The sequence below is a fragment of the Bombina bombina genome, chromosome 1, assembly GCF_027579735.1.
Source record: "Bombina bombina isolate aBomBom1 chromosome 1, aBomBom1.pri, whole genome shotgun sequence".
NCBI classification, from domain to species: Eukaryota; Metazoa; Chordata; class Amphibia; order Anura; family Bombinatoridae; genus Bombina; species Bombina bombina.
In genome coordinates this window covers 1,151,826,887-1,151,852,200 of record NC_069499.1, presented here as the reverse complement: position 1 = coordinate 1,151,852,200, position 25,314 = coordinate 1,151,826,887, and the positions used below count along the sequence as shown (strand labels likewise).

Here is a 25,314-nt window from a genome sequence, read left to right as displayed (position 1 = left end):
CGAGTTAGCCGGCATAACTCTCCCCTCGTTGTTTGGTGAAATATGTTCAATTTGTACAGATTGACTGTTTTTTAAAGTAGCATCAATACATTTAGTACATAAATTTCTATTGGGCTCCACTTTGGCATTAACACATATAGCACAGAGATATTCCTCTGAATCAGACATGTTTAACACACTAGCAAATAAACAGCAACTTGGAAATACTTTACAAAGTAATTTACAAATAATATGAAAACGAACTGTGCCTTTAAGAAGCACAGAAAAATATTGTAACAGTTAAAATAATTAAGTTATAGCATCAATCTTTGTCAGAATATACAGTTTTAGCAAAGGATTGTTCCCCTCAGCAAATGATAACTAACCCAGGCAGCAGAAAAAAATACACAAATAAACGTTTTTTTTTTTTGTTTTTTTTTTATCACAGTCAATACAATCAGCACAGCTGTGCTGTAATGATTACTTCCCTCAAAAAAGGCTTTGGAGATCCCTGAACTCTGTAGAGATGAACCGGATCATGCAGGAAGAAAATGAATCTCTGACTGAGTTTTTTCTGATGCATAGTGAAAGCACCAAAATGGCCCCTCCCCCACACACATAACAGTGAGAGGGATCAGTGAACTGCTCTAATTTAAATCAAAACTATTGCCAAGTGGAAAAATAGTGCCCAAAACATTTTTACACCCAGTACCTCAGAGAAAAAAACGTTTTTACATGCCAGCAAAAAAACGTTTTACCTCAATAATTAATTGTCATTTAAAACCTATTGCAAGTCCCTGCAAATTAGGTTAAGTCTATGTATACAGTCTAAAAACCAGAGAAGTATAAAATATACATACATGACAGCCTGATATCAGCTACATCTACTGCATTCAAGGCTGGGTTTACATTATAACGGTATGGCAGGATTTTCTCATCAATTCCATGTCAGAAAATAATAAACTGCTACATACCTCTTTGCAGATTAATCTGCCTGCTGTCCCCTGATCTGAAGTTTGCCTCTCCTCAGATGGCCGAGAAACAGCAATATGATCTTAACTACTCCGGCTAAAATCATAGAAAAAAACTCAGGTAGATTCTTCTTCAAATTCTACCAGAGAAGGAATAACACACTCCGGTGCTATTATAAAACAACAAACTTTTGATTGAAGATATAAAAACTAAATATATCACCATAGTCCTCTCACACATCCTATCTAGTCGTTGGGTGCAAGAGAATGACTGGAGGTGACGTAGAGGGGAGGAGCTATATAGCATCTCTGCTGGGTGAATCCTCTTGCACTTCCTGTAGGGGAGCAGTTAATATCCCACAAGTAATGATGACCCGTGGACTGATCACACTTAACAGAAGAAAGTAGAGTTCGAATTTTATGAGTAAACAAGAAAAAGCAGTCTGCAACAGAGTAACATAGCAGAACGTTCTACTAAACCTAATTCAGTCAGTAAACAACATTGAGCAAAAACGATTAGTCATTAGTCTAATTAGCCAAGTTCTGACCCATGTATGGAAAGTAGTAAGCTTCTTCAGTTTACCCTATTCCAGAGCGGCAGCTGCTTTGGATATTGAAGTAGAGATTCAGCTCCATATAGGTTGAAAATCGTATGTCCAGGCGTATCTGTGGAGTTATAAATGTAAGGGGCAGATAGGTCAGCGGTCGGTCATGGGTGGGCCAGAGAAAGTCAAGCTTGATGTCTCCGGTAAGGGTATTACGAGGCATATGGCTAGTGGCAATGAGAGTCTCATATTCTGCAGCAATCTGTGCATCCATGCTGCTGTTACGAAGTATGGAACCTCCGTGTCTGCTCGACTTCTCAGGATGATGCACTCTTCTGATGGGGGCCTTCCCCAAGTAGGGAACCGGTAAGTCCGTGCCAGATCTGGTAACTGCCTGTATCCCTGTAGTTTTACCGGCGTTGGGGAAACTTACAACTTGAGAAAGGTTGTGCGGCCCGGTTCTGCGGTGTATTCCCTCACGATCTTCTATGGTCGAAGTGAGCTCCTGGTCCTTCGGTGTCCGACCGGGCACTGTGACAGCCGATTATCTGGAGAAGGGGGCGGCAAAGCCAATCCGGGTTCTTCAAGCTGCGTCTTGGCGTCTCCTACTCTGGAACTGCTTGAAAGGCCTAGGTCTCCCTTGTCTCGTGGCGCTCCCACTGTATAGCATAGATCGTCAAAGTTCCAAAGGATTCTAAGCTCCAGGTCCCTGAATAGGGACTGTATCTGTAAGAATAGGTCTTCTGCCATATTTAAGTAAAGCGCTCAGATATGATTAAGCAGTGTAATAAAGCGGAACCACAATACACGATCAGTGGGTTAACCAGGGGGATATGATGGGCCGACGGTGTTAGGCCGTAGTTTTCTCAGACAGGCCAAAGTAAGTTTTCTGCTTATAAGGATGTGATGATGTTAAGTTTAGTTAGCTCCGTGACTGCTGCTAAAGATGTATCATAGATCATATAGCTAGATGTGGCCAAATGGAAGAGATAGAGGGCAGATTATTAAATTAAGCGTGGAGCTTCCTTGAAGTGCGTCTCTCCATGTCTGTGGCTTGGACACACCCCCCATGTCAGCATTTTAAGATTTAAGCCATAAAGCTCTTCTAGTTAGAATAGCTAAAGACATACAGTATCTCACAAAAGTGAGTACACCCCTCAAATTTTTGTAAATATTTTATATCTTTTCATGTGACAACACTGAAGAAATGAAACTTTGCTACAATGTATCAAAATAACTCATGGCGTTGGCAACAAAAGTGAGTACACCCCTAAGTGGACATGTCAATATTTTGTGTGGCCACCATTATTTTCCAGCACTGCCTTAACCCTCTTGGGCATGGAGTTTACCAGAGCTGTCATCTTGGAGATGTGTTTGGGGTTGTTATGTTGCAATACTGCCCTGCGGCCCAGTCTCTGAAGGGAGGGAATCATGCTCGGCTTCAGTATGTCACAGTACATGTTGGCATTCACAGTTCCCTCAATGAACTGTAGCTCCCCAGTGCCGGCAGCACTCATGCAGGCCCAGACCATGACACTCCCACCACCATGCTTGACTGTAGGCAAGACACACTTGTCTTTGTATTTCTCACCTGGTTGCCGCCACACGCTTGACACCATCTGAAGTTTATCTTGGTCTCATCGGACCACAGGACATGGTTCCAGTAATCCATGTCCTTAGTCTGCTTGTCTTCAGAAAACTGCAGACTTTTTTGTGCATCATCTTTAGAAGAGGCTTCCTTCTGGGACAACAGCCATGCAGAACAATTTGATGCAGTGTGCGGCGTATGGTCTGAGCCCTGACAGGCTGACCCCCCACGCCTTCAACCTTTGCAGCAATGCTGGCAGCACTCATACATCTATTTCCCAAAGACAACCTCTGGATATGACGATGAGCACCTGCACTCAACATCTTTGGTTGACCATGGCGAGGCCTGTTCTGAGTGGAACCTGTCCTGTGAAACCGCTGTATGGTCTTGGCCACTTTGATGCAGCTCAGTTTCAGGGTCTTGGCAATTTTCTTATAGCCTAGGCCATCTTTATGTAGAGCAACAATTTTTTTTTTCAGATCCTCAGAGATCTTTGCCATGAGGTGCCATGTTACAACTTCCAGTGACCAGTAGGAGAGAGAGTGAGAGCGATAACACCAAATTTAACACAACTGCTCCCCATTCACACCTGAGACCTTGTAATACCAACGAGTCACATGACACCAGGGAGGGAAAATGGCTAATTGGGCCCAATTTGGACATTTCCACTTAGGGGTGTACTCACTTTTGTTGCCAACGGTTTAGACATTTATGGCTGTGTGTTGAATTATTTTGAGGGAACAGCAAATTTACACTGTTATACAGGCTGTACACTCACTACTTTACATTGTAGCAATTTTTTTTTTTGCGTGTTGAAGTAAAAGAATGTTAGATAATTCAGGATCTGAAGACAACTGCTGGACTAAGCTGTCCAACCAAAATGTAGAAGCAGCAGCAACATCAGCCATGGATATAACAGGTCTAAAATATAGCCAGTATCCAAATATGCCCTTCTAAGATCCAAGCAACCTATCTAAATGGCCTTTAAAAGAAGTGCTGTCTTCCATAGGGATGGTAATATGTTTAGCAAGAGTGGAAGTAGCCACATCAACTTTAGGGACTGTTTCCCAAAGTTCCAAATTAGCAACAGGCAAAGGATATAATTCTTTTAAACCTAAAAGAAGAGTTAAAAGAAGTAGCAAGTTTAGACCATTCTTTAGCAATCACATTAGAGATAGCATCTGGAATTGGAAAAACTTCAGGAGTAAAAAACGAAGTCTTAAATACAGAATTTAAACGATTACAAGATTTAGCATCAGGAGGTTTAGACTCCTCAATCCCCAAAGTAAATAATACTTCTTTCAAAAGAGATTGAATATGTTCAATATTAAATAAAAAAGAAGATTTGTCAATGTCTGTCTCTGATGTAAGATCCTCTGAATCAGAGGAACCCACATCAGTAGAAGATACATCAGTGTGCGGTCGGTCAGTACAAAATTTACTAGATTTAGGAGTATTTTGTAAAGCCCTTTTATGTTTATTTGAAGGAGGTATAGCAGTCTTGGCCTTCTCTATGGCTGCAGCAATAAAATATTTAATTTCTGCAGGAATGCCTTTTACATTAGACTGAGCTGGAATAACAGTGGATGCATTTGTACCCATATAAATATTATCAGCATGTAATAAATTATCAAAACAAAAGCCATATAATTGAGCTGAAGAATTCAGATCAGCTTTTTTACAACAAACACACTTAGCTTTGGTAGAAATATGTTCAGGCAGCTCAGTTTCCATGGCAGCGTCTGAGGCAGGTTCAGTTTGAGATATCATGGCAAAAAAAAAAGGTACAAAAAAATTAAAATGGTTGCAAAACATAACATGCTCCTTAATTACTTTTAAGAGGAATTAGTAAACAATGCTGTGACGAATTCCGGCTACCCTGACTGGGTAGCTCCGCAAAAAGATCCTCCTGATTTGGAACCTGCCGATATGTAGCGGAGAAAGCAATTCTAGCAGAAGCCCACCCAAATAACTAGACAGACTAGTATTCAGGTAAAAACACGAAGTACACTTTATAGGTAAAAACACACAACATTTATACACAAACTTATCCTTATCAGTCCCTCAAATCTCCCGCCATTCCCGCCCCTCCAGACAGGCTGGCATCTCCATAGAGCCCCAGGTCCTTTCAGTGTCCTGCAATATAGGAATAGTGCGTTTGGGGTGATCCCGGGGGAGCAGCGGCACTTCCAGGATGTCGTTGGAAAGCTCTGGGTCCCCAGCTGCTATAGTCCAAAAAGTGACATGATCCATAGCTGGGGCCCGGAGTTGTAGACAATCAAATTTACCCCAGGAAGGCCCCTGTGAAGAGAGTGTTGAAGGGGGGCCTGGGACCCCCGGTTCCCAAGGGAGCTTCCCTCCGGCAATCACCCTGCCTCTTGCCCTCCTCACTGGGATCAATCCCCAAAAGAGAGGAGCTCTGGGGCAAGGAGCCGCTGGAGCAACCTGGGCTAAATGACACCGGGAATCCTAACTGTTGTGGCTGACCGGTAGTTCCATGGGCCCGGCCGGCCGGAGAGGGATGGGACGGTCAGAGACCAGTTCTTCCAAGATGAGGTCAAAACACAAAAATACAACAAAGGGAAGGTCTGGGAGATTGTGAATGCTCCCAATTTCTCAAATGCGTGGAGAAACACAAAAGTGGTAGGTGGTAGGGGGGTAGAGGCTTAACACCTGCAGCACAGTATCCGTGACAACTCCCCCCTTCCAGTTCGGCAGATCCGGCTAGATACACACACGGGTCGCCTGGGGCTGTCAGAGGAGTTTATGCCACGTCAGTCTGCCGGGAAAGTCCATCAGCGTTCCCATTGCTTTTTCCCGGCCTGTACTGAATGTCAAAGTTAAAGGGCTGCAGGGCTAAACTCCACCGTAGCAATTGTCCATTGTCCCCGAACACTTTGTTAAGCCACACAAGGGGATTGTGGTCTGTGAGGAAGGTAAAGGGCTTCCCATAGAGGTAGGGCTGTAGCTTCTTCATGGCCCATCCCAGGGCCAGACACTCTTTCTCCACCGACGCGTAGCCTACTTCCCTGGGTAACAGCTTCCTGCTGAGGTAGGCTACGGTGTGGTCTTGCCCTTCGTCGTCCTTCTGGCTTAACACTGCTCCCAACCCGAACATGGAGGCATCTGTGTGGACACAAAAACGTTTGGTTGGATCAGGAGCAGCCAGGACAGGGGCAGAGATTATGGAAAACTTAAGGCTCTGGAAGGCAGTTTCACACTCTGGGGACCACAGGACTTGTCGGGGAAGCCGTTTGCGGGTCAGGTCGGTCAAGGGTTTGGCCAGGGCACTGTAGTTAGGGACACTTTTTATAGTACGTGCGGTTCCTAGGAAGGCTAGAACTTTGGTCTTGGGAGTGGGCCAGTTGGCCACAGCCTCAACTTTGGCTGGTTCTGGTCGCTGCTTCCTACAGCCCACCCTGTGGCACAGATACTGGACCTCAGAGAGTCCGATGGAGCACTTGTCGGGTTTTAAGGTCAGCCCAGCAGCCCTGATGCGAACTAGGACGCTATGGATGGCGTTGTCATCTAGGTATGCACACGCTTAGTCCTGGAGACCATCTTGGAGGCAATCCACATCCTCTGGAAGGTGGCCGGAGCGGTCTTCATCCCAAACGGCATGACCTTGAACTGGTAGAGGCCGAAGGGGGTGATGAAGGCTGACTGAGGGACAGACTCTGGGTCTAAAGGGATCTGCCAGTATCCCTTGCAGAGGTTGAGAGTGGTGAGAAAGTGGCCGCGGGCAATTCTGTCCAAGAGATCATCAATTTGGGGCATGGGGTAGGCATCGGTCGTAGTCCTGTCATTGAGCCTGCGGTAATCTATGCAGAACCGGGTGGACCCATCCCGCTTGGGCACTAGCACCACGGGGGAGGCCCAGGGACTGTTGGACGGCTCAACAACACACAGGTCTAAAATTTCCCTGAGTTCCTGGTGCATACTTTCCCTGACTGCCTCAGGAACCCGGTATTCTGCCTGTCATAGGGGCGCCTGTGCCGGGGTCTTCACTCAGTGTATCGCCACGGTGGTGTACCCAGTGACAGTGGAGAACATTTCTTGCCTGTCTTCCAGTACTTGCTGGATCTGCCCCTAACCTCTCATCCAGGGTTATGTCGGCTATTCCTTGGGGAAAGTCACATTGACCGGGGAGCTCCGGCATAGGGATGGCAGCCACGTCTCTTGCCCTTTCTAAGAAGGCCTTGAGCATGTTCACATGGAAGGTCCGGCGGACCCGCTCATCTGAACATTTGGCCACCAGGTAGGAGGTGTCATTCACCTGTTGCATTACTCAGTAGGGTCCTTGCCAAGAGGCCGGTAACCTGTTTTGATAGGCTTCAGGGCTAGGACCTTCTGCCCTACTGTTATGGTCCGGTTGCGGGCATTCCGGTTGTACCATTGCTTCTGCCTACCTTGAGCGACCTGAAGGCTCTCTCGCACTCTCTCGGCGAGGTCCTTCAGTCGGTCCCTAATGTTTAGAAGTACTCCACAACGGAGGGTCCATCCTCCCCTCTGGATCCCTCCCAATGGGCTCTCAACAAGTCTAGGGGTCCTCTTATTTTCCGGCCATACAACAGTTCAAAGGGGGAGAACCCAGTGGATTCCTGGGGCACCTCTCTGTATGCAAAGAGGAGGTGCGGCAGGTATCGTTCCCAGTCCTTGTGAGACCGAAAACATCCTAAGCAACTGTTTTAGGGTCCCGTTGAACCTCTCACATAACCCATTAGTTTGGGGGTGGTATGAAGCGCTGTACAGGGGTTTGAACCTGCACAGGTCCCATAGCTGTTGGGTGATCTCCGCAGTGAACTGGGTTCCCTGGTCAGAGATTACTTCCTAAGGGAAGTCTACCCTGGTAAATATATGAAACATTGCATCGGCCACGGTCTCTGCCTGGATATTAGCCAAAGGGATTGCTTCCGGGTATTCAGTGGCATAGTCGACCACTGTAAGGATGTATTTCTTCCCGGTGGGACTGGGTCGGGCCAAGGGACCAAAGATATCGACAGCGACTCGGCTAAAGGGTTCATCAATAATGGGGAAGGGGTGTAGGGAGACTTTAGAGCAGTCCCCTTTTTTTCCTACTCTCTGACACACTTTGCAGGACTTAAAGTAGTTCTTAATGTCTACTGTAATTCCTGGCCAAAAAAAAGTCTGGGTTAGCTGGTGGCGTGTCCTGGCTCTTCCTAGGTGTCCTGCTAGGGGAATGTCATGCCCTATCCGCAGCAGGTCTACCAGCTGGCGCTTAGGCACTGGTCCTTTTCTCCTCTCTGAGATTCAGTATAGGAGCCCTTTCTCCCACTGAAACCATTCCTCCCCAGGCTCTGGGGGTCAGTCCTTACGGGTCGCTAAGGGTCCTCTACTGGTTGGGGGGAGGGTAGGAGTCAGGGCTGAGGTTTTACCTGGGTCCCCAGAACCGGAGAGGTGGCTTGGCATCTGGCCTGCTGGCGGGTGGTTACGGGGCAGGTATCCGGGGAGTTATTCCCCACAAAGGCAGAGGCAAGGTGACCGAGGTCATTCCCCAACAGGGAAGCCGGTACGTGAGCCAGCATCCCAATTCAGGTGCACCTGTGCTATGGGGATCTGTAATACAGCACCTCCAGCCACTCGAACAGCAAGGGTCCTCCTAGTGTAGCTAGAGGCAGGGGCTAGGTGGGGCTGGATCAAAGTGATGGTGGCTCCAGTGTCCCTTAATCCCTGGGCCGTCTGGCCATTGACCCATACATTCTGTTGATGGTACTGGCAGTTAATTCCAGTTGCTGTGTGTACCTCCTGCAAAACCCCAACTTCTTCCTCGGCCCAGTCACCATAGTGGGCCGGGTCCTCCGAATACAGGCAGTAGGCTGCAGCTTGATATCTCCCAGCCGGAGCTCTTACCCACTGTGCCGGAGGGGGGATTCTTGGTGGCTGTGCCGGAGGAGTTCTTGGGGCCTGGGTCGGGCAGTCCTGCCGAATGTGTCTGGGTCGCCCGCAGTCATAACACCCCCGAGGACTATTGTCCCTGGCCAGGGAAACAGGGGTTGGTCCTGGGGTGGCCTGGGGAATTGCTGAGAGATGAGTAGGTGTCGAAGTGGAGCGGGGTGCTGGCTGGGGTTCTGGGACAGCCTGGCATCCACATACTGATCAGCCAGGGGTGGCTGCTTGATCGGCTGTTGTGAGTTATTTGTCCTTAATCCAGTCCCTTATCCCTTACCGGGGTGCGGTTATAGAATTGCTCCAAAAGAATGAGCTGCACCGCTTCGTCCAGGGTGGTTATGTGGCAACCAGTGATACAAGAGTCCAGAGACCAGGCTAATCAGTGTGCCCACTTGGTATAAGGCTGTTCCTTTTGTCATTAAAATCCTCTGAATTTCAGCCGGTGTGCCCTCCGGTGTGAGTCCATTGTGGGCAAGGATGCGCTCCTTTACCTGGTCATAGTTAGCTTGGCTTTCGGAGGAGATGGTATAAAAAGCCTCCAGAGCCCTGCAGGACAGTTTAGGGATCAGGAGGGTGACTATCACTAGCGGCGACACCCTGCAACCGACACTGGACCTCAAAGAGCTGGAGGAACCGATCAATGTCCTCTCCCTCCTCGTCTTAAAGGCTCGGAAAGCCTCATGAAGTAGCTTCCTGGGCCGTGTAGAGGAGTCCAGGGGATCCAGCACAACCCCTCCCATGAACTTCTGGAGCTCCATCAAGTGTACCTTGGTGGCTTCAGTAATTACCCGAGTAATATTTTCCTCGGGCAGGTTGGGTCCATAGAGAGCCAGTCGCAACTGCACCTGTCCCTGGAAGTCAGAATCCGTGGTCTCCGGGATTGAGCTGGTACTGGGTCGCCTACTGCCTTGGCCGTTATCCGACCCACCAGCCGGCTCGTTAGCCCGATCATCCTCAATCAGCTCAGCTATGATCACCGCCTTTGTCTTGCTGCCAGCTACTCTTCCTCTAGCTTGCAGTAAAGTTCCTTAGCTCGTCCTTCCGGAGTTCACTATATTTTTCCATCTGCAAAGGTCTTCAGGTGGTGGTTTGGACATTCCAGGTAGATGGAAGCATCCCACCACTATGACGGATTCCGGCTACCCTGATTGGGTAGCTCCGCCAAAGTATCCTCCCGATACCTGGAACCTGCCGCCATGTAGCAGAGAAAGCAATTCTAGCAGAAGCCCCCCCAAATAACTAGACAGACTAGTATTCAAGTAAAAACACAAAGTATACTTTATTGGTAAAAACACACAACATTTATACACAAACTCATCTTGATAAGAGTCCCTCAAATCTCCCGCCATTCTTGCCCCTCCAGACAGTTTGGCGCCTTCATAGAGCCCCAGGTCCTTTTAGTGTCCAGCAATATAGAAATGGTGCGTTTGGGGTGATCCCAGGGGATCGACGGTACTGTTGAAGGGGTGTCTGGGACTCCCGGTTCCCAAGGGAGCTCCCCTCCGGCAATCACCCTGCCTCTTGCCCTCCTCATGGAGGATCAATCCCCAAAAGAGCGGAGCTCTGGGGCAAGGAGCTGCTGGAGCGACCTGGGTTAAAGGACACCGGGAATGTCTAGATTTCCCATAGGTGAAAACATGGTGTCATCAGGCAATACTCCCTTTACATCCCTCAGAAAAACACTGCTTTACCACCTCCTAAGGAGGCAACGTTTTTAAAACTGAGGTATGAGTGAGGTGGGAGGTGTATTTATAGGCATTTGAGGTTTAGAAAACTTTGCCTCCTCCTAGTAGGAATGTGTATCTCATTAGTAACAAGCTTGTGGACTCTCACCACCTATATGAAAGAAATATAAAGATCAGACTTGTGACAACCAGCATTTATGATATTTCTCAAAGGGAAACCTAATGACACAAATGAATGTTAGTGTTTTTAAGAGGATAAGCATGCATTCTGTTGATTCAACAGTTTGCTTATGAAAACAAATTTTAAAAATGCAGTTTCTTACTGCTTGAAAAATTGTAGGTGAGGGTTTGATGTTAAAAATATTTTAGATAGTGGCTGCTGGATTTCTAATTTATTTATACATGCTCTCATTTGCTTGAGACAAACACAACATACAATGCATCACTTATATCTCATATATAATTTTATATAGAATTCTTAATCACTCACACCTGCAATCCTAAATAATGGCTACACAAGTTGCTGTACTCCTTTGTTATAGTATGAAGCTGTATCCTGAGGTCTTCTGTATTTCCTGCAAATTTGACACCTTATAACTTCTGTATTCACTTCAAACTTGTATCTAATTTGCCCCATATCCCATGAGTTACCTCTTTAATCCCAGAGCTAAATTACATTTTATTATACAACTAATGCTGTGACATACACCTTGGAATTCCTAAAGTGCGAGTCTGGTGCAATATTCTTAAATGTATTGAGAAGCTAAGTTACACTTTAGACTAAATTAAAAGGGACATTCCAGCCAAAATTGGAATTCACATGGATGCATTTCAGTTTTGAATAGAAGCATTTTAGTAATATACAGGTATTAGCAAAATTGCTTCTTATAAAAGCTATAGCTGTTTCAAAAGAGTATTTAAATATGCAAAGTGCACTAGAATTTTAAACACAGCAATTGCTCAGAGAGCCTAAGGTGCTTGTAGCATTTGGTAATTACTCAATTTGTTAATTGACGACATGAAACAAGCCCCACTGGCTCTCTGAGCAGCTGCAGTATGTAAAATTCTGGTGCACTGAGAATATCTAGTGTCACATGCACGTGCAGTGAAACGTTTTACCACTAAAAACAGTGATAACTTTTACTAGAAGCTTTTTTGCCAATACATGTATATTGCAAATATGTTTCTATTCACAGATGTATTCATCTATGTTCATTTACATTTTGACCGGAATGTTATGTGACATAACTGAATAGAGGTTTCTAAAATCCTCCTTGCCTCTTACCCGCTGTCTCTCCATGACCATAGACTGGGGTAGAGAATCATAGGTGCCCTCTTGATATGCAAAGGTTTCCAAGTCGTCCAGCTGTGTCTTCAGCTGTACTATTAACTCTCGCTGTCTTTTCCGCTGTGCTTCAATACGCTCCCGCTTTTCCCATTCGCTCTGAAATATACAGAGAAAAGGCCATGCATTTATGGTGCGATTAAAAAACAAATTTATCAGGTAAGCATAAATTATGTTTTTTTTTTTCTTTTATTTCTCTTGTAGTGTATCCAGTCCACGGATCATCCATTACTTATGGAATATATTCTCCTTCCCAACAGGAAGCTGCAAGAGTCCACCCACAGCAAAGCTGCTATATAGCTCCTCCCCTAACTGCCATATTCAGTCATTCGACCGAAAACATGCAGAGAAAGGAAAAACCATAGGGTGCAGTGGTGACTGTAGTTCAAATGAAAAAATTACCTGCCTTAAAGTGACAGGGCGGGCCGTGGACTGGATACACTACAAGAGAAATAAATTTATCAGGTAAGCATAAATTATGTTTTCTCTTGTTAAGTGTATCCAGTCCACGGATCATCCATTACTTATGGAATACCAATACCAAAGCTAAAGTACACGGATGATGGGAGGGACAAGGCAGGTACTTAAACGGAAGTTACCACTGCCTGTAAAAACCCTTTCTCCCAAAAATAGCCTCCGAAGAAGCAAGGTATCAAATTTGTTAAAATTGAAAAGTATGAAGCGCAGACCAAGACTCCGTCTTGTAAATCTGTTCAACAGAAGCCACATTTAAAAAAGGCCCAAGTGAAAACCACAGCTCTAGTAGAATGAGCTGTAATCCCTTCAGGAGGCTGCTGTCCAGCAGTCTCATAAGCTAAATTAATTATGCTTTTTAACCAAAAAGACAGAGAGGCTGCTGAAGTCTTTTGACCTCTCCTCTGTCCAGAATAGACAACAAACAAGGTGAACGTTTGATGAAAACTGTAGTAGCTTGTAAGTAAAACTTTAAAGCACAAACCACGTCCAATATTGTGTAATAGACGTTCCTTCTTTGAGGAAGGATTAGGATACAAGCATGGAACAACTATCTCTTGAGTGATGTACTTGTTAGATACCACCTTAGGAAAAAACCCAGGTTGGTACGCAGGACTACCTAATCCGTACGAAGGACCAGATAAGGAGAATCACATTGTAACACAGATAACTTGGAGACTCTACGAGTCGAGGAAATAGCTACCCAAAAGGAACTTTCCAAGATAAAGATTGATATCTATGGAACAAAAAAGGTTCAAACGGAACTTCTTGAAGAACCTTAAGAATCAGGTTTAAGCTCCATGGCGGAGCAACAGTTTTAAACACAGGCTTGGATCTAACCAAAGCCTGACCAAATGCCTGAACGTCTAGAATACCTGCCAGACGCTTGTGCAAAAAAAAATAGACAGAGTAAAAATCTGTCCCCTTTTAAGGAATTAGCTGACAACCCTTTTCTCAAAAACATCTTGGAGAAAAGATAATATCCTGGGAATCCAGACTTTACTCCATGAGTAACCCTTGGAACAGTGGGAAGCTTCAGTTAACTGTTTCTATGCAAAATTTAAGCCAGCCATGTGAAAAAACTTAGGCCCCAATAAGTTTTATCACCAAACATATGTTAAAAAACGATTAAACATGCCAGCAAACGTTTTAAAACACATTTTTACAAGAGTATGTATCTCTATTAATAAGCCTGATACCAGTCACTATCGCTGCATTTAAGGCTTTACTTACATTACTTCGGTATCAGCAGTATTTTCTTAGTCAATTCCATTCCTAGAAAAATATTTTACTGCACATACCTTATCTGCAGGAAAACCTGCACGCCATTCCCCCTCTGAAGTACCTCACTCCTCAGAATGTGTGAGAACAGCAAATGGATCTTAGTTACGCCTGCTAAGATCATAGAAAAACGCAGGCAGATTCTTCTTCCAAATACTGCCTGAGATAAACAGCACACTCCGGTGCCATTTAAAAATAACAAACTTTTGATTGAAGAATAAACTAAGTAGAAAGCACCACAGACTCTCACGACCTCCTATCTATGTTGAGGCTTGCAAGAGAATGACTGAATATGGCAGTTAGGGGAGGAGCTATATAGCAGCTTTGCTGTGGGTGGACTCTTGCAGCTTCCTGTTGGGAAGGAGAATATATTCCATAAGTAATGGATGATCCGTGGACTGGATACACTTAACAAGAGAAACAACACACACTAGCATAATGGGTTATAACAGTAAATTGTGAGGTATATCATTTGGAAAAAGACTGCATTCATGTGATTAAGTTATTTATTTGTACTGCCAAATTCCATAGCATTTGGGTATTTAAGAAGAGATAAATACATAGCCCAGACTAAACTAAATACAGGAAGAGGGTCAGCTCTAGGGAGCATACAGTATACATATTACATCATCTCTCAGGGGAAATCCTTTTCATTCTTAAATCACATATGTTTGAAAACTAGCTGATCCAGCTATACAGGTACAAGGGAAAATACCTGTCCTTTCTTGCTGTAAAACTCAGCAAGCAGGTGGCATTGCAAAAGTCAACTTCTAAAACTAAAATGTCTATAAAGAACATTTGCACCATTTATAAACATGTTCAGACTCATGCTTGAGCATAAAATGGAGTCTGCCACAAAAACAAAAGCATAAGATGCTAGTTGTCTTGGTTTAGATGCTGGGAGCAATGATATGACAATATGATATATAGCTATCTAATATAAACACAGAGAAATGCAACAAAGGCTTAGTCTTAGTTTCAATAGAAGAATGAAGGATGCATAGGGAGACATTTGTAGACAACAGTAGTTCTCAAACAGAATGTTACAGACACAAGGTGGCTGGTGGTGGAAAGCATGAGTGTTGAGGAAGGAATCTTAGATGCAAAGGGATACAGAGCTATAGCAATACATTGAGCCATATAGTTAGTTTGTTTGCAGACAGAGTGTGATTAGTAAAGTCAAAATTAAACATTCATGATTCAGATAGAGCAATTTTAAACAACTTTCCAATTTACTTCTATTATCACTTTTGTTAAATCCTTTTGATACTCTTTTGTTAAAGTGTAATCTCAGGTGAGCTCAGGAGTGTGCACATGTCTTTAGACACTGTCATAGTGTCTGTAGCATTCTAGGCAGCAGTTTGCAATTATGTATAACATTGCAATAAACATTGTTGCAAACACTGCTGCCAGATGGCTAAAGACATGTGCATGCTCCTGAGCTCACATAGGATTAACTCTTTAACAAAGGATACCAAGAGAACTTAGTTAAAATGGATGATGGGAAAAAATGGAAAGTTGTTCGAAATGTCATGCTCTATCCAAACCATTTAAGTTTAATTTTGACTTTCATGTCCCTTTAAGGAGAGTCTACACTTCCTATGCTACACATTGATTGCTTGATCAGCACAGGACCTAATTTGCCTAGAGGCAGAACGTTTTTTGTCACTTTCTGCAATGAGATTTTTTTGAGTGAAAGTCTTTCATTTTGAAATTAAATTAAATTTTAAATTAGGCAGCTACACTAAAGCAACAGCTCACTTGCAATGTTTTGATTAACTGGAGAGGAAAGCAATTTTTAAAGTTTTATAATATAATACAGCAGTTGAAAATAGCATTGCAAATTAGCTGCAGAATTTTTTTTTATTTTTTTTTAAATGTCTTTGAATAAAAAAAAATTCTATTGCCCTTGGTCTAACATCACATACTTGTAAGATAAAAAAATGTAGTAATAAAAAAGGTGCATTGCTCACAAGAACAGCTTACTTTCAGGAGCTATAGTTTAGCAGGCCAGGAAAGGCTACGGAGCAGGGCTGAAAAAAAATCTCTAAGAGTCTGTCACAATGCGATGCCACTTTACAGTGCTGCCCGTATTTGACTGTTCTCTTCAAACAACACTTCATTATGGCTGTTAAGTTAAAGGAATACTAAACCCAAATATGTTATGATTCAGATAGAGCATGCAATTCTAAGCAACTTTCTAATTTACTCCTATTATCAATTTTTCTTTGTTCTCTTGCTATATTTATTTGAAAAGCAGGAGCGGAAAGCTTGGGAGCCGGCCCATATTTGGTTCAGCACCTGAGTTGCGTTTGCTGATTGGTGGCTAAATGTAGCCACCAATAAGCAAGCACTATCTAGGGTGCTAAAAACGGGCATGTGTTCTGTCAGATTAGCATACGGAAGTGACGTTCCGCCAGCTGTCTGACCGCAAATACTCACTGTGTCATTGCATTCCAATTCCAGCATGTCAGAAATTACAATCTCCCCGTCAGATTATTGGAAACTTTTAAAGCGCATGCGCGCAGAGGTGTAGTTTGTATAAGTAAGGCATGATGGGTAATGTAGTTTAATTTCAAAGAACTACTGTACCTTTATGTATATTGCTGTAATATACTGTTATAACAAGTGACATTAAAATTATTTTTAAAAAATTAATAAACTGAACCTTAAAGAATTAGATGCTGATATTTTTAAACCAGCTTTATTGAGAAAGAAAAATACAAAACAGTACATTCTGTGTTATTCCCCTTATAATGTTTTTGTTTAACTGAGGGCAAAAAATAGCATTTCTTATTATACTGCCAACTGATTTGTATTAGACTCCATTATATATTTCAATTAAATTACTGTTTTGTATTTTTCTTTCTCAATAAAGCTGGTTTAAAAATATCAGTATCTAATTATTTAAGGTTCAGTTTATTAATTTATCAAAAATAATTTAATGTGACTTGTTATAACTGTATATTACAGCGATATAAAGGTACCGTAGTTCTTTAAAATTAAACTACATTACCCATCATGCCTTACATATACAAACTACACCTCTGTGCGTGCATGCGCTTTAAAAGTGTTCAACAATCTGACGGGTAGATTGTAACTTGACGTGCTGGGATTAGAATGCAATGATGCGGTGGAGCGCTTGTGCAGTGAGTATTTGCGGTCACACAGCTGACGGAATGTCACTTCCATTTGCTGATCTGATATGTTTGCTAATCTGAGAGAATACAGGCTCCAAAGCTTTACATTACTGCTTTTCAAATAAAGATAGCAAGAGAATGAAAAAAAAGATAAAAGGAGTAAATTAGAAAGTTTCTTAAAATTGCATGCTCTATCTGAATCATGAAAGAAAAAAACATTTGGGTTTAGTATACCTTTAACCCCTTAGTGACCAGACCATTTTTCAATTTTCTTACCGTTAGGGACTAGGGCTTTTTTGACATTTCTGCGGTGTTTGCGTTTAGCTGTAATTTTCCTCTTACTCATTTACTGTACCCACACATATTATATACCGTATTTCTCTCCATTAAATGGGCTTTCTAAAGATACCATTATTTTCATCATATCATATAATTTACTTTAACAAAAAGGATAAAATATGATAAAAAAAAATACAAATACACACTTTTTCTAACTTTGACCCCCAAAATCGGTTACACATCTACAACCACCAAAAAAACACCCATGCTAAATAGGTTTCTAAATTTTGTCCTGAGTTTAGAAATACCCAATGTTTACATGTTCTTTGCAAGTTATAGGGCAATAAGTACAAGTAGCACTTTGCTATTTCCAAACCATATTTTTTTTTTTTTAAATTAGCGATAGTTACATTGTAACACTGATATCTGTCAGGAATCCCTGAATAACCCTTAACATGTGTGTGTATATATATATATATATATATATATATATATATATATATATATATATATATATATATTTATATATATATATATATATATATATAAAAATAATATTCAAAGTGGATCCCACACTCACTATTAACATGCAACCTCCGGGGTGCACTTTAAATATGTAATGTAGAAATGAAGCAAGAAAGGCACTCTCCAGTACCCAGTTTACTAAAAAATAGCACTCTTTTATATTAAAAAAAAAATAAAACCCAAATTTTCTGTAGTGTAGCTGTACCCCCTCAATACCCTACCCCCTAACAGAGCCCTTTCCCAATACTTAAAAATCCCTCTCCCACCTTACCTTTCACTACAGATGTCCAATAGTGTAGCAGTCCCTCCCGCCCCCGCGCGTCCCCGAAACCATCATCCCCACTGACAGGAAGATGGCTACCAGCGATGGGACACCCACCCGCCACCCTCCAAGCCCTCCCATGCCACCAACGATCAGCACCATCACTGGCCGATGATGCAGAGAGGGCCACAGAGTGCATCGGTGTGCTTAATAAGGGTATTGACCGATGCCTCAATATTGGAGGCATCGCAGCAATAACCTGAAATACCCTGAAAGCGGCTGGAAGCGATCAGGATCGTTTCCAGCGTTTAAAACCCCAGAGGACATGCCAGGCACGTCCTTGGTCGTTAATGACTGTTTTTTGTAGGACGTGTCTGGCACTTCCTTGGTCGTTAAAGGGACACTGAACCCAATTTTTTTATTTTGTGATTCAGATAGAGCATGCAATTTTAAGCAACTTTCTAATTGACTCCTATTATCAAATTGTCTTCATTCTCTTGGTATCTTTATTTGAAATGCAAGAATGTAAGTTTAGATGCCGGCCCATTTTTGGAGAACAAACTGGGTTGTTCTTGCCGATTGGTGGATAAATTCACCAACCAATAAACAAGTGCTTTCCATGGTTCTGACCCCAAAAAAAAAGCTTATATGCTATCTTTTTCAAATAAAGAAAGCAAGAGAACGAAGAAAAATTGATAATAGGTGTAAATTAGAAAGTTGCTTAAAATTGCATGCTCTATCTGAATCACGAAAGAAAAAATTTGGGTTCAGTGTCCCTTTAGGGGAAATCTTGTACAGTGCAGCCAGAGAACAGCGCTGTTTGAAGAGAAAAGCTTGATGTGGAGCAGCGCTGCAAAACAAAAGTGCTAACAGTTCCTGCATGCTTCTCTTTCTTTCTGCAATGATATCTCTAATAAGAAAAAAAAAATAACTTTAAGTTTTAAAAATGTAGTAATAAATATATATATATATATATATATATATATATATATATATATATATATATATATATATATATATATATATATATATATATATATATATATGGAAAAAAAACGAAGATCCAGCCAGCACAAAGGTGTGTTAAAAGCAAAGTTCTTTTATTTCATATTAGATTAAAAACGCAAGTTAATAGCTCACACAGAATGAGTGGATAGATATGTTTCGGCCGTCAGGCCTTAATCATAAACCTCAATCACATTAAAACATTTAAAATATATACCTGTGGCTATTACTTAATAGGTTAACTAAAGTCATGTGCCCTAATTGAACAATGCATATTCATTATTAACCCTATATTGTTATCCTGTGTTATTTATTGTAACAAATGTACTAAAACTAATGTGTTATATGTATATCTGACCCAGACTCGGTAAAGAATATATATACATTCTCCACATATCATCTTTGCATTTTCCTTAGCTAGACAAATATTTGACATCAACATTCATATTTATATGTAGTTAGATGCTAGATCATAAATAAATATTGTATAATAATTTATCAAATAAGTCATAAAGCAGCCTTAAACCCCTGTATATGTCTAAATATGTGTGTGCCTGGCATTGAATACAAATCTAACTTGAGAAATACTTCTCTGGGGTTAATTCAAAATATTTACACACTTGTCATAAATACATCAGTATTCCTGTTACCCTAAGATGGGTGAGATAACCCTAAATTTCTACAAATACAGACAATCATAATTTATCAGATTATAAAATTAACCTACTATAACACACTGATTTTTGGATTTATTCATGTAATTGACACCTACAGGGTGTTTGTCATATATTTGCGATATGGGAAATAGATTTATATGGGCAGCATAATAACCATATATTAGTTATAAATGTTATACTTCTGAGGATGTAACAACTGAAGTGTATTTTAATTAATCCCAAAACTTTATTACATCATATATGGAATTATACCCATTTGGAATTCGAGTAGCAAGAGAGAAGATCCAGTACGCCTCTCTTTTTAATAATAAATCAAAATCAGACAGACAAGTCTAACACTGGGAGCTGTAGCGCTTTTTCATTTTGGGATATATATATTCCACCAGAACACTGCACTCACCGGATTTTGCAATGGTAAAACATCACTTTTATTTTGAGTATTATGTTAAAACAGCATTATCCCAAACGCTTCGGTACCTCCTGGCATCTTGTTCACTGGGACATCAAGTGCAACAAAAGCGTTTTAAGTATTAAGTTTTTATTTTTATTTTTTGAGAATAAACTATTTGGGTTGTGGATTTATTTTTTTCAGCGAAATGGCTGTTTTTATTTTGTCCCTCCCTCTCTAGTGACTCGTGTGGAGTTCCACATCTTGGGTAATGCTATCCCATACGTCACTAGCTCATGGACTCTTGCCAATTACATGAAAGAAAACATAATTTATGTAAGAACTTACCTGATAAATTCATTTCTTTCATATTGGCAAGAGTCTATGAGGCCCACCCTTTTTATGGTGGTTATGATTTTTTTTGTATAAAGCACAATTATTTCCAAATTCCTTTGTTGATGCTTTTTACTCCTTTTTTTATCACCCCACTTCTTGGCTATTCGTTAAACTGAATTGTGGGTGTGGTGAGGGGTGTATTTATAGGCATTTTGAGGTTTGGGAAACTTTGCCCCTCCTGGTAGGATTGTATATCCCATACGTCACTAGCTCATGGACTCCTGCCAATATGAAAGAAATTAATTTATCAAGTAAGTTCTTACATAAATTATGTTATATATATATATATATATTTATGCAACAGTGCAAAAGGTATATGCACTCTCACCACCGTCCTGCAACTGCCAGGGTGCTCTTGACAACTAACAACACACAATGTGGGCGGCGGTGCTGATCATCCAATTGAATCACTAACAGTGTGGATTGTTCCATAAGCATTCAAACCCGGGGCATAGACCGGTTGGGGAAGCAGGAGATATGTGGGATCATTGATCACTTGTTTGATGAATTGTAGTAAGAGGCACTTTATTCAAGTATCACGGTATAAGGTTTGATATTGACACATGTCATTTTGTTGAATATTACTATGTTAAACTTCCTTTTGTATTGTATTGTGTAATATATATATATATTTATTGTATTTAACAAATAAATTATGGGAGAGGAAATCCAGGACCCTCCTTAATAAATGGGATGGGAACTTTTATTCTGGATTAATGATATAGTCAATACAGCAATTAAGCTTGTGTTAGACCTGGTGCAGACCCCTATACTTATTAATCCAGTATTTTAAAGAAAAAGAATTACGTAGTAGAGCTATATGAGATACTGCAAATATAGTAGGGGATTTCAGCACTCAAAAAACAACTCCTTTAAATCTAATATGTAGATATTTGGCTGAGGGATAGTTTCAGATCCAAGAAAAACCATGCACACACAGGCCAGATAGAATGCAACTGATTTATTACAAAGAAATCCACAACAGAAATAACATAATTTATGCTTACCTGATAAATTTATTTCTCTTGTAGTGTATCCAGTCCACGGATCATCCATTACTTATGGAATATATTCTCCTTCCCAACAGGAAGCTGCAAGAGTCCACCCACAGCAAAGCTGCTATATAGCTCCTCCCCTAACTGCCATATTCAGTCATTCGACCGAAAACATGCAGAGAAAGGAAAAACCATAGGGTGCAGTGGTGATTGTAGTTCAAATGAAAAAATTACCTGCCTTAAAGTGACAGGGCGGGCCGTGGACTGGATACACTACAAGAGAAATAAATTTATCAGGTAAGCATAAATTATGTTTTCTCTTGTTAAGTGTATCCAGTCCACGGATCATCCATTACTTATGGAATACCAATACCAAAGCTAAAGTACACGGATGATGGGAGGGACAAGGCAGGTACTTAAACAGAAGTTACCACTGCCTGTAAAAAACCCTTTCTCCCAAAAATAGCCTCCGAAGAAGCAAGGTATCAAATTTGTTAAATTTGAAAAGTATGAAGCGCAGACCAAGACTCCGTCTTGTAAATCTGTTCAACAGAAGCCACATTTAAAAAAGGCCCAAGTGAAAACCACAGCTCTAGTAGAATGAGCTGTAATCCCTTCAGGAGGCTGCTGTCCAGCAGTCTCATAAGCTAAATTAATTATGCTTTTTAACCAAAAAGACAGAGAGGCTGCTGAAGTCTTTTGACCTCTCCTCTGTCCAGAATAGACAACAAACAAGGTGAACGTTTGATGAAAACTGTAGTAACTTGTAAGTAAAACTTTAAAGCACAAACCACGTCCAATATTGTGTAATAGACGTTCCTTCTTTGAGGAAGGATTAGGATACAAGCATGGAACAACTATCTCTTGAGTGATGTACTTGTTAGATACCACCTTAGGAAAAAACCCAGGTTGGTACGCAGGACTACCTTATCCGTATGAAGGACCAGATAAGGAGAATCACATTGTAACACAGATAACTTGGAGACTCTACAAGTCGAGGAATTAGCTACCCAAAAGGAACTTTCCAAGATAAAGATTGATATCTATGGAACAAAAAAGGTTCAAACGGAACTTCTTGAAGAACCTTAAGAATCAGGTTTAAGCTCCATAGCGGAGCAACAGTTTTAAACACAGGCTTGGATCTAACCAAAGCCTGACCAAATGCCTGAACGTCTAGAATACCTGCCAGACGCTTGTGCAAAAAAAATAGACAGAGTAAAAATCTGTCCCCTTTTAAGGAATTAGCTGACAACCCTTTTCTCAAAAACATCTTGGAGAAAAGATAATATCCTGGGAATCCAGACTTTACTCCATGAGTAACCCTTGGATTCATAACAATCAGATATTTACACCATATCTATGTTCAATTTTCCTAGAGACAGGCTTTCATGTCTGTATTACGGTATCAATGACTGACTCGGAGAAGCCATGCTTTGATAACATCAAGCGTTCAGTCTCCAGGCAGTCCATCTCAGATTGATTCTATTTAGATGGTTGAAAGGACCCTGAGGTAGAGGGACCTGTCTCAGAAGCAGAGACCGTGATGGAAAGGATGACATGTCCACCAGATCTGCATACCAGGTCCTGCGTGGCTACGCAGGCGCTGTCAAAAACACCAAAGCCCTCTCCTGCTTGGTCTTGACCTCCGGAGGAAATCCCACTCCCCCGGAAGAAAAGTCTGACGACTTAGAAAATCCACCTCCCAGTTCTCAACACCTGGGATATGGATAGCTGATAGACAAGAGTGAGTCTCTGTCCAGTGAATTATTGTAAGACTTCTAACATCGCTAGGGAACTTCTGTTCCCCCTTGATGGCTGATGTAAGCCACAGTCGTGTATATTGTCCGACTGAGTATGATGTACCTCAGAGTTGCTAACTGAGGCCAAGTCTGAAGAGCATGGAATATCACTCCCAGTTCCAGAATATTTATTAGAAGGAGGGTCTCCTCCTAAGTCCACTATCCCTGAGCCTTCAGGGAGTTCCAGACTGCATCCCAACCTAAAAGGCTGGCATCTATTGTAACAATTGTCCCATCTGACCTGCGGAAGGTCATACCCTTGGACAGATGGACCCGACATAGTCACCAGAGAAGAGAATCTCTGGTCTCTTGGTCCAGGTTTAACAGGGGGACAAATCTGTGTAATCCCCGTTCCTCTGACTGAGCATGCATAGTTGCAGCGGTCTGAAATGTAGACGTGCAAACGGTACTATGTCCCTTGCCGCTACCATTAAGCCGATTTCATTCATGTACTGAGCCACCGAAGGGCGCGGATGGGATGAAAAAACACGGCAGAAATTTAGAAACTTTGACAACCTGGACTCCGTCAGGTAAATTTTCATTTCTACAGAATCTATCAGAGTCCCTAGGAGGGAAACCCTTGAGATTGGGGATAGAGAACTCTTTCCTTGTTCACTTTCCACCCATGTGATCTCAGAAATGCCAGTACTACGTCCGTATGAGACTGGGCAATTTGGATGTTTGACGCCTGTATCAGGATGTCGTCTAAATAAGGGGCCACTTCTATGCCCCGCGGTCTAAGGACCGCCAAAGCGACCCCAGAACCTCCATAAAGATTCTTGGGGCTGTAGATATCCCAAAGGAAAGAGCTACAAACTGGTAATGCCTGTCTAGAAAGGCAAACCTGAAAAACGATGGTGATCTTTATGCATCACAATGTGAGGATAAGCATCCTTCAAATCCATTGTAGTCCTCTATTGACTCTCCTGGATCATAGTTAAGATGGTACGAATAGTTTCCATCTTAAATGACGGAATTCTGAGGAATTTGTTTAAGATCTTTAGATCCAAAATAGGTCTGAAGGTTCCCTCTCCTTGGGAACCACAAACAGATTTGAGTAAAAACTCTGTCCCTGTTCCTCTCTTGGAACTGGATGGATCTCGTACACAATGTAAGAATGCCTCCTTCTTTATCTGGTTTGCAGATAATTGTGAAAGGCGAAATCTCCCCTTTTTTGGGGGGGGAATCTTTGAAATCCAGAAGATATCTCTGGGATATAAATTCCAATGCCTAGGGATCCTGGGCATCTCTTGCCCACGCCTGGGCGAAGAATGAAAGTCTGCCCCCTATAGGATCCGTTACCGGATAGGGGTCCGTTCCTTCATGCTGCCTTAGAGGCAGCAGCAGGCTCCTTGGCCTGCTTATCTTTGTTCCAGGTCCGATTGTCTCCAGACCGCCTTGGACTGAGCAAAAATTCCCTCTTGTTTTGCCTTAGAGGAAGAGGATGCCACACCTGCCCTGAAGTTTTTAAAAGGCACGAAAATTAGACCTTTTTTTTTTTTTTTTGGCCCTTGATTTGGACCTATCCTGAGGAAGGGCATGACCTTTTCCTCCAGTGATATAAGCAATAATCTCCTTCAAACCAGGCCCGAATAGGGTCTGCCCCTTGAAGGGAAGTTAAGTAGCTTATTTATTAAAGTCACGACAGCTGACCATGATATAAGCCATAGCGCTCTGCGCGCCAGTATAGTAAAAAAAAAGAATTCTTAGCCGTTAGTCTAGTCAAATGAACAAGGCATCAGAAAACAAAGGAATTGGCTAGCATAAGCTTGTCAAATATATTCATCCAATGGAGTCGCTTAACTGTAAAGCCTCATCAAGAGACTCAACCCAGAACGCCGCAGCAGCAGTGACAGAAGCAATGTATGCAAGGGGCTGCAGGATAAAACCCTGTTGAATAAACATTTTTTATCCATTGGATCTAAAAAGCACAACTGTCCTCGTCAGAGGTAGTGGTACGCTTAGCTAGAGTAGAAACTCTTCTCTCCACCTTAGGAACTGTCTGCCAGAAGTCCCGTGTGGTGGTAACTATTAGAAAACATTCTTCTAAAAAATAGGAGGGGAAGAGAA

The 25,314-nt window shown here is 42.0% G+C and overlaps 1 protein-coding gene across 1 annotated transcript in view; it reads right to left on the bottom strand.

The window, feature by feature from the left end:
- Positions 1-25,314, bottom strand: part of RUNDC1 (RUN domain containing 1) — an 81,499-nt gene that overhangs the window by 34,057 nt on the left and 22,128 nt on the right. The window contains exon 2 of the mRNA XM_053699572.1: positions 11,964-12,122. Within this exon, the coding sequence (XP_053555547.1) occupies positions 11,964-12,122 (159 nt within the window). The remainder of the gene's footprint in view (positions 1-11,963; positions 12,123-25,314) is intronic.